This window comes from Tasmannia lanceolata, unplaced genomic scaffold, assembly GCF_043159265.1.
Source record: "Tasmannia lanceolata isolate RefF3 unplaced genomic scaffold, GAP_Taslan_0.1 ptg000002l, whole genome shotgun sequence".
NCBI classification, from domain to species: Eukaryota; Viridiplantae; Streptophyta; class Magnoliopsida; order Canellales; family Winteraceae; genus Tasmannia; species Tasmannia lanceolata.
Window position 1 is genome coordinate 58,385,036 of NW_027518679.1, and position 15,690 is coordinate 58,400,725.

The window sequence follows — 15,690 nt, forward strand, 5'->3', positions numbered from 1 at the left end:
ACAAAAGATACAAAGTCAAATCCTAACCGAGTCGAGTCGAGTCGAGCCAAGCCAAGCCAACAGTAGTCAAGCCAAGCTATTACCATGTCATCACAGAGAAACTGCCAATCAATCAACAAAAACTACCCCAATAGTGACAAAACTCGACCAAACAACATTGGTTAGAGAATCAAATTACCCAACTCCCTCTACCCACTCTTGTTTTAAATGCAAGAAAAAAGACCAGCCATGAGACCCCCCCACCCTAACCCACATTCTCTCATTTGCCACTCCTTAGAACATGGGCCAAATTATGGCAGATTTCCCACCATAAAAAGAAGACAAAATCTCACATCACAACTCAAAACACCCCTCTTCATATGGCAAAACAACAACCCTATTTCTCCTTCCTCTTCCTTGTCCACAAGAACACCACCACCCAACAAACCTTCCATGATCATGACTTCACTATTATCACAACAAGGATATAGCTCCGATTATCGATAAACAATCCGCAACCCGCTTCTGAACAATCGTTTCAGAGGGAAAGGAAAACTTGAAAAGGGTAGTGGAAATAGTTGGAAGGACACGTGAAACTATCCTCCTCAGAGATTGATATGGAGATTGAATCGGCTAAGTGCGAGTGTTGTGGATTGAAAGAGGATTGCACCCAAGACTACATAAGTGATGTGAAGGCGAAATTCGAAGGGATATGGCTATGTGGGTTGTGTGCTGAGGCTGTGAGAGATGAGATGAATAGAGGGGGTAAGAAGAGTTTTGGGGTGGAAGAGGCTTTAAAGGCCCACATGTCCTTTTGTAGGAAATTCAAGTCAAATCCGGCGGTTCGAGTCGCCGATGGGATGAGGCAGATGCTTAGGAGGAGGTCAGGAAATCTTTCATCAACATCCCAAGTAGGCCTTTTCTAACAAAAACATTCTTTTTTGAATAATCTCAAGGCTCTCTTGGCTGTTTATATTTTTTTTATTGTTTTGTACAGAGGATGTGAACTCAATGAAATTTCAGGCTTCACTCCAGTTTTGTTTAAGATGGTATGTTCTTAAATTCCTCTGTTCAAGACTCTGTCAAAGAAAGTAGATTATGCAGTAGAAATTACTATGGATTAAATTGGTTTTTTTTTTTTTTTTTTTTGTCTTTTCAAAGAAATTGTCTTTACATGCTTGGAATTTGTATTTCTGAAAGCTTTGCTACTGATTTTTTTCATCTCCCTTATTTTTATTTTTTAGCTACTTTTTGCTTGATATGCCCATCAAAAAAGAATAACAGATGTTTTAACTTAACATATAATAATTAAAAGAATAAGAGACCCATTGACCAAAATTTGATAAAAAATTAGAGGGAATGATATCTACACTCCTTTGTTTTGACTTTTGATAGGCACTCATCTCTGTTTATTGAACACTTTTCTGAATGGTTTTTTTTTTTTTTTTTATAGCTTGTGAAGGAATTTCAATAGCCTCAATCAGCAATACAGTTTTAAAATAGAAGAGTGTTATTAATAAAACAAGGGAGTACAGATATCATCATCTCTCATAAGTCATAAAAGAGTGAATCTTTTGCAAGTTCAGTGACTAACTCTCCTTTGCCTGAGCTGAGTTGACTGGAACGAGTTGCCAGCCTGAGTCGCCCGTTTCAGCTTATTGCTTATACTCCCAAATAAGAACTCATGGTGAAACAAAGACACACTGGATTGAGGCTCACTAAGGCCATGTTTGGCAACCTTGAGAAAATATTCCTTGGAATATTTGTAGGGCCAGTTGTGAGAGATGAGTAAGAGAGGAAGAAAACTGAGTGGGTGGGGGTGAGAGGAGCATGAAAAGCTATAAAAAACCAATTTTTAGTAGGTAACTTTTTTCCACTTTGTGTTTCTATGGGGAGTTTCATGATATGAGAGAACCAAAAAGAGAGAGGGGGTGACATGAAGGACAGAAGGGGTGACATGTGCACTCCTTTACATTGATATTCTCACTCCTACTTTTAGGCTGGAATAGGTAAAACCATGTTTAAAATTTCGATTTCAGTACCGGTTTTGGACTTCCTTCCAAAATTCTGAAAATTTGTAACATATTTAAAAAAAAAAAAAAAAAGATTTCAATTTCTCGAAATTTCTGACCGAAATTTCATAAATTTCGGCCTAAATTCGTAATTTCTGGAAATTTCGGATTTCAGTCGAAATTTAAAACCATGGGTAAAACAAAGAGAATGTGAATATCAAAACTAGGGAGTGCAAATATCATATTCCTTCTTTTTATACTGATTTTTTTTATTTAGGAAAAAATACACTTAGACCTCATGTGGTTTCTGACACATTCAACTTAACCCCTAATGTTTAAAAAGTTACAAGTAGACCCCCTGTGGTTTCAATTTTGTATAAGGTAGGCCCCCTCAGTTGACGGTTCGTTCACAGATTGAAGGGTTAGGATGATCCGATGGAGCTGATTTTTTGGGCACACCCTATCTATGTCAGGGCCCATCAAATGAACGCTTTGGATCATCCAAACAATGTGGGCCCATACCCGAATCCAAACACTACCAAAAACACAGTGGGCCCGCATTGTTTGGATGATCCAAAGCGTTGATGGGTCCTGACATAGATAGGGTGTGCGTAAAAAATCAGCTCCATCGGATCATCCTAACCCTTCAATTTGTGGATGAACCGTCGTCAACTGAGGAGGTCTACTTGTAACTTTTTAAACATTAGGGGTTAAGTTAGAATGTGTCAGAAACCACAGGGGATTCTAAGTGTATTTTTCCCTTTTATTTATTCAACGTATTCTATCACTTTTTAACCCAATCTCTGTATTTTTGTTTCAGAGAGGTCCACTGTTGATTACTGATGCCACATTTCGCCAACCGTCTACTGGCACAAAGCATTTTGAATCAGATTTTAAGGTGATTATGGCATAATGTAATCCAAAGTTACTTTTCCATGGAAAATTCATCAGCGAACACAAAACATTGGGTATGTAAGGCCATTGTTGCAAAAGGTTATATAAAAACAACTTAAGAGAAGAATGAAAAGAATGGATGGAGGAATCTCTTTTGAAAGAGGCATCCAAGATCCCATGTTTATAATTCCTTGTTGCAATTTAATATTTCCTTTAACCAATAACTCTCCTGCTCTCTCATGTATAATTCCTTGTTTCAATTGAATATTTTCTTTTAAGCAAAGCAAGAAACTGTTACACAACACCTCTCTCTTTCCCATGGAATTTCCTCTTTTCAATTGAGTATGTGTATTTAACCAAAACTATTTCATAGTGACAATTGTAACTTCAATAATTTCTCAATTGATGGTGGAAAGATTAGTCAGGCGGGTAAGGAGAAGAGTTTTAGTTGGACAAAGTAAAAGTGAGTGCCCTCGGGCCACATCTGCGATTGAGGCAGTCACTTCTTCATTAACTCTGTGAATCAAAGGAATGAAATGGGAGAGAGATGGGGAAAGAGAACTACAAGAGGGTAAGCAGGAAGATATGAATGGAAAGATATATGAAAAATGTTGAAAGACATTAAAACATAACAATAGACATGATACTGATTGTGTTGTGCACACAAATTCTGATTATAATAAGCTTTGTTTGACACCTTCATTTCACCAAGAAGGTGACTCCAGTGCCCACGAAGCATCTGTCAAAAAAATAAAAAAGGCTTACTGGAGTTACTACACCATTTCGGAACAATCTTTTCTTTCTCATATCTCCATTTTACAATTTATTTTCACTTCCGAATGAGATCCAAGGCGGAGACGCCCGGCCCGGAAATTCTTTACGCAACAGCCCATAAGAAATCAGACTGTTCATGATTTTGAACAGCATCCGCCCAAAGGATGACTCAGTCCCTTTGAAGGTTTGCTCATTCCTTTCCAGCCAAATAGACTAGAAGACCACAAGAGGAGCCATATTTCACAACAGTAAGCGGTGTTAAGCAGACCATTGTTTGAGCAAATCCCCAACAGCTTCAGGGAAAACCCAAACAATACCAAAGTAGGGGGAGTATGAGAGGTAAAATCAACATTTTTAAAATTTCTGTAGCACCTCCATCCTCTCACCACCCTACACTCTCCTCGTAGTAGTATCACATTTGTTTTGAAAGGCATAGTAGTAAGAAATTTTTACCTCTTTAAATCTCACAACTTTATACAAGCTCGGATAAGCTGGGAACAACGGATTGGGCCGATCCACCTATCCTCCAAAAGTTTGATCTTAACTCCACTCTTCACTCTAAATCTGACACCGGTTCCAAAGTTTTTCCCAAAATCTGGAGCTTCTAGCAGCCTACCATTTTTTTAGTCAGCAAGTGCAATCCATTTTTCCCCAAATCTTCACACAACCATTTACCCAGCGAAGATTTATTCCTATCACTAAATTCCCGAAATCTCCACAACCTGTTGGCTTGAAAAATGCCCCATGGAAATGTGGTTAATAGAGTAGTAGTCTCATCTGCCCCCGTTCCTCCTTCATGCCTCAATGCTGTCCCCCCTTCTTTTGGACTTGGGGCTGTATGGATATTTCCTTATCATGTAGCGAGTCCTCCACAAAACAGAACTAACAAAACTGTTGGTAACTGACATTGAAATACTCACAAACCACGCAGAAGCAGTCTCCCTCGCTCCCTCCGTCCATAGTCCACGCCAATTTCAGTTCTCAGGCTATGTTTTTTCCTTTGTGCCACTTCCCAACCTTTCTCTTGGTCGTGCAAGGATCCATCTCTTATCCCTTCCCTCCTCGTTTCCTGCCTGTGCAAAGAATGGCCCTTTCTATTACAAACCCGAATGGTTTATATCGTGATTATCAGCCTCTTGATCCACTTAGAGGGAAGGATCAGTCCTCCTTTGTGCAAAAAGAGACAATTCTAAGATAATTTCTTCATTGAATTATAGAAAAGCTAATGAGTGTTTAAATAAAACACTCTAAGGGATAAACATAGAAAGACCTAGAAAGATCTTATGATAACAATGGAAATAACTAAATAAAGACTAATCTAAGCTAGTATCCAAATCAATTCTAGCTACTTAATCCAACCTATCTGCCAATCTACTGTACAAGCAATCCAATAAACATTTCTTCTAAGATATGACATATCCTAAATCCAAACTAATTTGTTCTACCATAGCGGGACCCAACTAGGCGCGTAACACTTTCTTTGTCCTGAAGGACCAAAGGCAAAACCTTTTCCTTCGAAAGTTTGAAAAACCATTGCCGTTGCACACGCAATCGTGTAGCATTCGGTGATCTCTGTTCCTCCATGCCATGCCAGTCTTTTGCCTTTCCTCCACTCTATGAAGCTCCTTTGAAATCAGTTCTTCACTTCATAGTCATTTTGGCTGGATTCAAAAGCTTCATTCGGTGATCTCTATTATTGTGTTGCCTGAACTAATATTTACAATCATACACACACACACACGTCATTGTTCAGCCTTCTGAAACTACTGTCTGACAATCGAGTCTACACATGAAAATGTCCAGGGGACGGAAAAATCAAAAGATAACCTTAAGATCAGAACCATGAGTAATATGGATCAGCACATAAACTGCATCAATAACAGTGCATGGGACACATAGCCAGTCCCATAGAAATTGGCATTGCTTACACAGAAAATGGTTGCAGAGAGTAATAGACATTGCCCCAAATGCATTCTCTGCCATGACTTAATCGACCAAGACTAAATTGCACAGTAGAGTCAAGAACAGCCTGCTGAAGATTCTTCCATTGGCTCCCGGGATAAGCAACTGATTCAAAAATGATCAAGGAGATAAAAACAACAATTAGTTTTAACAACTAGAGGATGCTTCAAAAAAAAACGCAAGACGGAAATGGATAAGGCTCAAGCTTATAAAACGGAGTACAAAAAAACAGTGTTACCTTGTGTTCAGCATATTCTGCAGTCTACGAAGAGGAGGAGCCCCAAACTTTCAAAACCTGAGCTAACCCAAAACAACTTTCAGAGTCAGAAGCAACTGCTAAAAGAGTTCCTCATTCACTCAGAAGCACAGATATCGTAAGGTATACTACAGTCAGCCAAGAGAAGATTAAAAATACGACAGCAGAACCAATACTACAATAGGACAAGAGAAGATAAAAAATAGGACAGCGCAGACTAAGGCGAACCAAACTAATTGAAAACAGGGGAGGCACACAAATACTCGGCGAACCAAGCTAATTGAAAACAGGGGAGGCACACAAATACTCTTCCAGTTCCCCTCCCAACTTTTCCCTTGTAAAATACCAGGAAAGGGGGAAAGGAGCAAGCGACACCCTCAAGAAGCATCCAGGAAGGAGTCAGAAATAACGGTAGGGATGAAAATGCAAGATAAGCGAAACTTCAAACTATTAGGACAACGTAAAAGATGACACCCTGACCGATGGAAGATAAAGAGGAAAACAAATATACTGAAGATAAGAAAGACTGAAAACTTTCCGGACCTACCTACTTAATCAAATTTGAACAGGTGATTGTACTGTATTTACATAGTTCCTATAACTAGCTATCCTAACTGCTAACCCAACAAAGGGCCAGTGAGACAGAAACAATCCTAAGAGGAAATTCTCAAAGATGAAAGACAGATACTTCTCTAAATCAGATATAGATCGGGCAACTTGTCTGCCAACCAAATTGGAAAAATACTAGTCATTTAGTGTACTTCAAAGACAAAATTCTCAAGCATCCTTATTTTCTTCTGTTGCTCATACACTTGAAATTGGGAGTCATGCTCAAGTGGAAGCTTCTGGTCCATCTGAGAACCCAAAGTCAGTAATCATTTTCTTCACCTTCAGAGAACAAGTCTAAGTTCATACCCAAGTCCATAGACTAGTAGCAATACTTGTTCAAACATCCGAACATTGTTGTGTCTACCAGTTGCAAAATGCTCTTCTGTCTGCTCCGTACAGAATCCTACATGAATTGCAGAAACTAATACCCATAGAATAAGTTATTCGCTCTCTTACCGTACTTCAAAACTTAAAATCTCGAGCATGTTTCTCTTCTTCTGTCTCAGACACATGGAAATGGGAGACACGCTCAAGTGGAAAATTCTGGGCCATAAAGAAAACCCCCAGTTAGTCATCATTTTCTTCTCTGTCAGAGAATACGGCCAGGTTCAGAGTTCATATCCAAGTCCATAGACTAACATCAATCCTTGTTGGAGCATCTGAACATTGTTATGTCTATCAGTTGGAAATGCTCCTTTGTGGGCCCCATACAGAATCCTACATGAACTGTAGAAAATAATACCATAGAATAAGTTATTCAGTCTCTTACCGTACTTCAGAGATTAAAATCTTGAGCATGCTTTCTTCTGTCTCGGACACAGAAATAGGAGACATGCTCAAGTGAAAACTTCTGGCCCATATAGAACACCCCCACTGAGTCATCCTTTTCTTCTCTGTCAGAGAAGAAGTCCATGTTCATAATTCACAACCAAATCCATAGACTAATGTCAATCCTTGTTGGAACATCTGAACAATGTTTTGTCTACCAGCTGTAAATCTACTTTGGCTCGCCCAATACAAAATCCTATATGAACTCTAAAAACTAACACCACATAGTAGGTTATTTGCTCTCTATATACATGTTTCCAACAACCCAATCTACACTAATATTTACAGAAACCAACCCTCCTCTTAGTCAATTATCAGCAATATCCAGATGGAGAATCCGCCGCAGATTCTCAGTCGCAGAAGCAGTGCTGAGAAAGAAATCACTCGCAGGCGAATACAATTCTCTCGTGGGAGAAGCCGGGGCAGACTTGGCAAAAGCATGGAGCTTAATCCCAGAGGCTGAATTAGGCAAATCAAGCGAAATACTCCGTTTCGGCCTGACAGAGAAGAATTTGGGGATCGGCAATGAACTTGGCAGCGGCGAGTTCGAATACGCCGGCCCCGCCCAGAGCTCTGAATCACAATACTCATCATTGTAAGCCCTATCAGAGAGTGCTAAGTTAATAGGAATTGCAGTGCTTTTTCCTCTAAGTTGGACGTGTTTGTGATTTTCGCTCAAAGAGTGATCAGATGGTGATGATTGATATAAACAAGATTCATTTTTTGTCACAGAAGGGCTTTCGTAGGCTGGAAGGGCAAAAGGAACTGGTAGAATACCTGCTCCTGATTGAAAAGTTCTGCAACTGATCTCTTTGAAGCCTTTGGAAGGTGAAGAACCAAATCGATCTGAGATTTGAGACTTGCTCCCACTGTAATACTGATTCCGGTGTTGATCTGAAACAACAAGCGTCTCCATGTTGAATTATTACGAAATCCAGACGGCTCTGAGGAGAAACTTCCAATGGAGTGTTAAAGCTTCATCCGAAAGGACTAATTATTCTCCAGATCAGAAAGCAAGGTCACTTTACGAGTAAAATTAACCAAAACAAGACAGAATGGAGTGTTAAAGCTTCATCCAAAAGGAATGATTATTCTCCAGATCAGAAAGCCTTGATTTTTATCACTACTCATAAAAGCAGATCTTACGATCACTAAAGTTTGGAATTTTCTAGGGTAAAAGGCCGAAGAAAAAAAAATCACCTGGAGCACGGATTGAAGAAAGAGATCTTAAGAAAAATACACAAAGCTCCTGTTTCAAAAGAACCAGATCTGGATTTTTTAAACCAGATCTGGAAGGATCTAAGCCTGCGAGCACAGATTGAAGAAGAGACTCGTCAAAATATCAGAAAACAGACAGAAATCCCTCGAGTCAGCCAACAAATGCAAGGAATCGCGAAAATGAGTCGTAATTCGCTGTGCGAAAGAAGAAAAGTTCCAAAAATGCGCGGATCGGAAGAAGAACCAAAAGAATTGAAAGAGGAGGAACTTCTTTTTCAACTGGAAATGCAGAGGTACAGATCTAAAGAATTTCCTCGTTTCAAAAGAACCAGATCTTGACGGATGTAAGCCTAAGAGCACAGGCTGAAGAAGAGACTCACCAAAACATTCGAAAACAACCACAAATCCCTTGATTCAGTCACTAAATGGAAGGAATCGTGAAATGAGTCAGTAATTCGTTGTGCGAAAGAAGAAATGCAAAAACAGACCTTATCGTATAATAAGTCACAAACCTTATCGTTTCAAAAGAACCAGATCTTGAAAGATCTAAGCCAGCAAGAACAGACTGAAGAAGAAACTCGTCAAATATAAGAAAACAGTCACAAAACCCTCGATTCAGTCACCAAATGCAAGGAATCGAGGAAATGAGTCAGTAACTCGTTGTACGAGAGAAGAAATGTTAGAAAAATGCACGGATCAGAAGAAGAACCAAAAAAGATCTGAAAGAGGGAGAAAAAGAGCAGAAATCACAGAATAAGAGAGAGAGAGAGAGAGAGAGAGAGAGAGAAACAGAATACCAGAAGGAGATTACTGTAGTGTAGATCGAGATGATTTGATGACAATTTTACGACTGTTAGCGTGATTTCTTTCGTTCAATTTCTCTGTTTCCTTTTCCTTTTTTACTGTGAGATGAGAAGCTCCTTCCCAAGCTTTGAAACAGAAGCGCGGATCCGAAATGAACTCATAATTGGATTTAAATGTCCAGAAATATCTTTTGGAAGTACCCGTTGCTTTATTAAAGGTACAATTTAGTTTGAAAATGATATTTACACCCCATCCTTTCCCATCATTTATCTTTTGTGACAATGGACCGATGGATCAAAACAAATGGACCGACCAAATCCGAACTTAAACCCACAAGAACTAAATGACATTAACTGGACCGTCCGAATCCGAACCTGAACTTGAACTTAAACTGAGAGGACCTAAATGACATTATCTGGATCCGTGGACACATTTTGGATCCGTATCATAGGATCCAAAATGATTTCAGATCGAATCCAGACAACTAACAAAACCGTGGGACAATCCTAAATTTGATTTATTATACTATTTTATGAAGGGATTTGCTACGGTCCATCGCAAAAGGCATTTCCGTTGTCTCCACTCACGAGCGAAATGAATTTTGCGATGTACACTAGCAATTCCCTTTTATAAAAGGGTAATGATATATTAATCTCTTTTTGCTACTTGGAACAGCCCCCTCTAGTGTAAAAGAGTAGTCATAAACACACCACATGAAGCTGTCCCAAGTTAAATCGGGGACGAATATATCACTTTCCTTTGTGGAAGGGCGATCATTTTTTCACCCCCCCTTACGAGGGATGCGCCCTCTTTAACATGATTTGACATCAAAAAGCTTTAAAGTTGCCCACAATTCATGTTTAAGGGGAGCGCATCCCCTCCTCCAGAGAAGGAAAGGGTAGGGGATGAAAAAATCATCTCCCTTTATGGAAATACCCTCTAATTTTTATAACTTTATGTATTATATTAGAGGTATTTTCGTAACAACAAGTATATGTATTTTTTTTTTCCGAATGATTCATTTTTTAATATTTTTCCATCCAACTCTCTCAAGTCTCGAGTCACTCACTTCTCTTCCTTCTGTCACTTTCTTCCCTTCCTTCTCTAACCATTGACACTAGTTCCTAAGCTATTGTCCCAAGACTGATGTGGCTCGCCTTCGTCCTCTTCTGAGAATTTTTAACTATGTATAATGTAAGACCAACCCGACACTCCGATCAACTATCTGTTTTGAAATGGATTGTGACCAAGACACGGGAAGTAAGGATCCAAAGAACACCTGAATCTGATCCAACTGATAAGGGATTTGATTGGTTCATGACTAAAAAATCGATGGATCTGATCAGAAGTGGATCCATTGACACTCATGCTTTGATTTGTACTTTCCTAAAGGATGAATGCTAGCGAGAGTTGCATCCAGCCGGATTGAAGCTCCCGAAGGTTGTCCTGCACCAAGCTTGGCAGCTGTAGCTGCCTGCGACCCACGAGCACAAAGAAGGCATAAAAAAGGCCCAAAGTCTGGACTCCGAGGGACCCTTCGAGACTTAAGTCAGACAAGGCAACAATGGTACAAACTAAGCTGGAGATATAGAATAGTGAGACCAAAGAGTTATCAGATGCGCACCATGGAGTTTGGTCCCCCTTATGATAGGCCTAAAGTCCACATCCGTTATTCTTGGAGTCTGCTATGATTGGTCGGGCTTTCGAAGAAGTCGGTTTCAAAGTTTATCCCATCTCCAATGCTTTTAGGGTTTCTAGACGAGTTGCGAGATGACTATCTTAGGCTCAGCGACCTTTCCGTGTTCTGGTGATCTTGAATCTCCTACACCAATAGTCAGGGCCTTATTGGAGGTTGGATTTTACCCCAAACAGTAACGGAAAACGAAGTCACTAACTTTATACTAAATATAATATATTTGCCCTATACTCGTGAATTCAAGGATTTTATCAAAGAAAGAAGACATGATCTCCTTTCATTATTATTTTTTTAAAAATGTGACTTTATTGAATAATCCAAATAAGAAAAATATGTTTTCAATAAGTCCGTAAGACACACCTATATGTTAACACCAAAATGCTATTGAAGTAAATCTAGAAGTATGTCTTGTGACTCTTTCCCCAAATATTTTTGTTCTGTATTCTTGCGAAACTGCAATAATTTATAATATGAGAACATTATGGCTACATTTTAAGAAGAAATAATGCTTTAGAATTTATTGAAGAGTATTTTCATAAAAAAATTAGATAAAGCATTGAAGGATCCTTTAAAAACATATTTTAATAAGTTATACCTAATGGCCATTAGCTCAATACAAATGAAGAGAGGATTTAAAAAATAAAAAATAAAAAAATTTGTGTCACCAAAAGTCCTTACAAGAACATAAGCCGTTCCTGTAATGGTGGAAACGAGTTCTATCTCTAACCACAATCTCCCTCTCAAACACCTTTGAAACCCACTTCATAAAACTGTGGCAATCTTCACATACTCTAAGATTCTTTACTATCCGAATGCAAGGCCCTTTTCCTCCATTCAACAGCCCAAGAGCAAGAGCCAATTTCTCACTGTGCAACAGAACTGCCTCCCTCTTCTCTTCCTCTTCCAAATCAACCAACACACTACCACTGTTTGGAGCATAACCCACCACCTTCAACTCATCAACAACCTCATTCAACTTCTCATAAATTTCATCAGCTTTCGGATGAGACTCATCACCCATAAAAAATTCATGTATCTCACCATCCAATTCAATCCAACTACACCCCCGTTCTTTTGTAATCCCCCTCTCTTTCATCAATCTCCTCACCTCACCCACATCTCCCCATCTGTTTGCTTTCGCGTAAATGTTTGATAGAAGCACATAAGCTCCATCATGATCTGGGTCAATCTTCAAAAGCCTCTTCGCCGCAAGTTCCCCTAGCCCCACATTACCATGGACTCTACAAGCCCCCAACAAAGACCCCCAAACCACAATATTAGGTTCAAATGGCATTCTTTCTATAAGCTCGGCTGCTTCTTCTAGACAATTAGCACGGCCGAGGAGATCTACCATGCACCCATAATGCTCATGCATGGGTGCGATTTGGTGTTCTTTGATCATAGATGCGAAGATCCAACGGCCCTCGTCTACCAAACCGGCATGGCTACAAGCATAAAGCACGCCCACAAATGTAACCTCATTGGGCTCAATTCTCTCTCTTTTCATTTGATCAAACACTCTTAATGCCAATCTCCCCTCCCCATACATGGCAAGCCCAATTATCATACTTGTCCAAGAAATCACATTTCTTTTTGTCATTTCATCAAACACTAGGCGCGCATTGTCCAAACTCCCGCATTTTGAATACATGTCAATCATGGCATTGTTTATAGACAATATATCACCAAATCCATTCTTGTCAACAAATATATGAATCCATTTTGCTTGATCCAAAGCACCCAAATGGCCGCAAGCCGAAATAACACTCAACATTGTAACTTGATCAGGTCTTATGCCTGAATTTTGCATCTCCTTGAACAATTTGATAGCTTCATTAGGACTATCGCTCTCCGCGTAGCCGGCAATCATGGCGCTCCAACAAACCAAGTCTTTTTCAAGGATTTGGTCGAAAATTGAACGAGCAATTTTTATTTTGCCAACCTTGGAATACCCAGAAATTAGAGCGGTAGAAGCAATTATGTTTTTAGAAGGCATTTTGTCAAACAAGTGGTGGGCAACATCCATGGACCCACAAGAGGCATACATGGTTATGAGGGAGATATGCAAATGAGAATCCGATACGAAGTTGGTGTCGGAAATGTATCGGTGAATTGATTTGCCGGAATTCAGATTACCGGAGCGCCCGCAGGCTGAAAGAACGGTAGCGAGAACGACGACATCCGGCGAGACGTCGGAGCTCTTCATCTCTTCAAATAGAAGTAACGTATCGTCATGGAGGCCGGCACGAGAATAACTGAATGTTAAAATTAGAGAGACTTGAGATAGAGAAATGATAAATCCACCCCTTTAATGACTAAGGTCAGTAGGTCACCACGCACAATAATACCTAGGGCTGCAACTCGAGCGGGGTTTTACCCGACCCGCATCGACCCGACCCGAAAATAGCCTGGGTTGGGTTCAGGTTTCATGGGTTTCGGGTCGAGCCGGGTTGAGCATTCAAAAGCCCGCATGAATCTCGGGTCGAGCCGGGTTTGAAGGGCCCGACCCGACCCGAGTTACATAAGTTATAGTATGTACATTTTTTCTATTGTTAGTTAAAAGTTAAAAGTGAAAACCCACGCACCCACTGTTATTGTATGTGAGTGTAATTTCTGCTTCTATGAGTTGAGTTGAGTTGAGTTGAGTTGAGTTGATTCAAGTGTTTGATTCAGCATTGTTTGATTGTAATTACAACATTGTTTGATTACAACATTGTTTGATTCAAGTGTATTGTGAGTGTAATTACATCATTGTTTGATTCAAGTGTAATGTGAGTGTAATTTCTACTTCTATGAGTTGAGTTGCCTTGCCAAACAAGAATTTTCCTTAAAAAATTGCGTCAACGTGAAAAAACCCGACCCGAGATTTATCATGGGTAGGGCCGGGTTTGGGAATAGTGGGTTTTCCGAAAAAAAATCTGACCCGACTCAAGATATTTCTCGAGTAGGGTTGGGTTCTCCAAAACCCGACCCGCCGGACCCGAGTTGCAGCCCTAATATTAATACCTATCAAAAAAAATTAATACCAGATGGGAAGTGATATACTCATCCCCCTTACTTCCCCGGACCACCCCTTCTAGTGTATTATGAAATGAGTTATGACTTATGAGTTATGACTACTCTTTTTACACAAGGGGCAGTCTGGGGAAGAAAGGGAGATAAATATTTCATTTCCCAAATAACTAGATTTTCTTTGATTGGGCGAGACTAGTGCATTTGTCAAAATGATAAATCCCAAAAGATCAAAACAATCCTAGCCCTTGATTGTGCCCTTCTCAATGGTCTAGTCATCCAGCAGGTAGGCCCCACAAGGTAAGTGAAATTTTCGCCCCCTTCTCTTCCCCATGCCACCCACTAGTGTATTTATTACTGCTCTTTTACCAGTGTTTTACCAGGGAGTTGAATTGGGCAAGTGAACAATAATGTAAGCCCTTATAATCCAATATTTTTGAAAAATTATTGAACGGGCTACGGGATGATCCAAACTGTCAAGTCAGTTTGATGGGCCACAACGTAAATAGGTTGCGCCCCAAAAATCATTTCCGTAAGATAAGATGATACTAGCCCTTGGATTTACAAAGGAACTGCATATTACGGAAACCTGTATAGATCGAAGGGTTGGGATCATCCTTCGGACATGATTATGATTATGTTGTGACCCATCAAATGGACGGTTTGGATGGGGGTAAGCTGTACATTTCACCATGCAAGACCATGTGCGTAATACTACGTACCCGTCCAGCATGACGCTCCACGTAACAACGTCTCTCACAGACATTCTATCAAACAGAAACCGAGCATCCCAAACCCGCCCACACCCCGCATAAACCCCGACCAAACCAGTCTGAAGAAACGGGTCCGAATCAAAACCCATCTTAACAGTAAGCCCGTGAATCTCCCTCCCTTCTCCGAAAGCCGAAACCCTAGCACATGCCTTCAAAATGGGCGGGAAACTAAAGCTATCGAGCAAAACAACTCCTTTTCTCCTCAACCCACCATAAAACAAAAGGGTCTTTTCTGGGTGGGGGCTTCTAGAGAGATGTCTAAGGATTTTATTACAGAGTTGGGTGTTGGGGAATTGGCGGAGGAGGGAGAGGGAGTAGTCGAGGCTGGAGGAGCAGAGGAGGAGTTTGGTGAGGAGAGACGGGGATTGTTGGAGGAGGCCGGTGCGGAGTATTTGGGCGTGGATTTGTTTTAGTTGGGAGAGGGTGGGGGTGGGGGTGGGGGTGGAGGAGGAGGAGGTGAGGAGTGTGGAGAGGAGGAGATGGGGTTTTGGGTTTGGGGGGTGAGTGAGGGTAAGACTGGGTTGAGGGAGGATTGTTGACATAGAGAGAGAGAGAGAGAGAGAGAGAGATAGCTTCAAAGAAAACCAAGTGGTGGGCATGTGCCATTTGAAGACTGAGTTGAGGGAGGATTGTTGACGCCCAATAATTGAATGGTTTGGATCATCCAATTATATGGGCCCCAATATATTCTTTTGTGAACTGTTACTTTGGAACTATCCGTCCTTACTTTGGAACGATCTGAACCATTGAACTTGTGAGCCCCATTCTAATACAGATATAAAGCTAATCAATGGAGGTTGACACCATGTATTTGATTTTGATGGGAAATCATACAACTGCAGTTGCTCGTTTCTCTGGAGTCATCAACACTAT

General features: G+C 40.3%; 3 protein-coding genes and 1 long non-coding RNA gene across 4 annotated transcripts; 1 reads left to right on the plus strand and 3 right to left on the minus strand.

Moving 5' to 3' along the window:
* Positions 1 to 221: 221 nt before the first annotated feature.
* LOC143881472 (uncharacterized) lies at positions 222 to 3,187 on the plus strand. Its single transcript, XM_077384558.1, has 3 exons — positions 222 to 862; positions 977 to 1,028; positions 2,812 to 3,187. The coding sequence occupies exons 1-3, from the start codon at positions 597 to 599 to the stop codon at positions 2,902 to 2,904; spliced, it is 411 nt and encodes a 136-aa protein (XP_077240673.1). The 5' UTR covers positions 222 to 596; the 3' UTR covers positions 2,905 to 3,187.
* Positions 3,188 to 5,457: 2,270 nt separating this feature from the next.
* LOC143881490 (uncharacterized) lies at positions 5,458 to 9,573 on the minus strand. Its single transcript, XR_013251953.1, has 3 exons — positions 9,330 to 9,573; positions 5,860 to 5,916; positions 5,458 to 5,726 (listed from the first exon to the last, which is right to left on the minus strand). It is a non-coding gene; the product is annotated as an uncharacterized LOC143881490 (long non-coding RNA).
* LOC143881482 (flocculation FLO11-like protein) lies at positions 7,205 to 9,319 on the minus strand. Its single transcript, XM_077384569.1, has one exon. It carries the CDS (start codon positions 8,228 to 8,230, stop codon positions 7,622 to 7,624), a length of 609 nt encoding a protein of 202 aa, XP_077240684.1. The 5' UTR covers positions 8,231 to 9,319; the 3' UTR covers positions 7,205 to 7,621.
* Positions 9,574 to 11,693: 2,120 nt separating the features above from the next.
* Positions 11,694 to 15,387, minus strand: LOC143881463 (Pentatricopeptide repeat (PPR) superfamily protein). The gene is made up of 2 exons (XM_077384545.1): positions 14,767 to 15,387; positions 11,694 to 13,287 (listed from the first exon to the last, which is right to left on the minus strand). Exons 1-2 carry the CDS (start codon positions 15,357 to 15,359, stop codon positions 11,694 to 11,696), a joined length of 2,187 nt encoding a protein of 728 aa, XP_077240660.1. The 5' UTR covers positions 15,360 to 15,387.
* Between the last annotated feature and the right edge of the window lie 303 nt (positions 15,388 to 15,690).

Bases quoted from the DNA above. Each gene is read 5' to 3' on its own strand.
- LOC143881472 (XM_077384558.1), top strand. From the start codon at position 597: ATGGAGATTGAATCGGCTAAGTGCGAGTGTTGTGGATTGAAAGAGGAT. The intron at 863-976 runs GTCAGGAAATCT...TGTTTTGTACAG, and splicing joins AGGCAGATGCTTAGGAGGAG to AGGATGTGAACTCAATGAAA. The intron at 1,029-2,811 runs GTATGTTCTTAA...TTTTTGTTTCAG, and splicing joins CTCCAGTTTTGTTTAAGATG to AGAGGTCCACTGTTGATTAC.
- LOC143881482 (XM_077384569.1), bottom strand. From the start codon at position 8,230: ATGGAGACGCTTGTTGTTTCAGATCAACACCGGAATCAGTATTACAGT.
- LOC143881463 (XM_077384545.1), bottom strand. From the start codon at position 15,359: ATGTCAACAATCCTCCCTCAACCCAGTCTTACCCTCACTCACCCCCCA. The intron at 13,288-14,766 runs GTACGTAGTATT...TTTAACATTCAG, and splicing joins TGGAGCGTCATGCTGGACGG to TTATTCTCGTGCCGGCCTCC.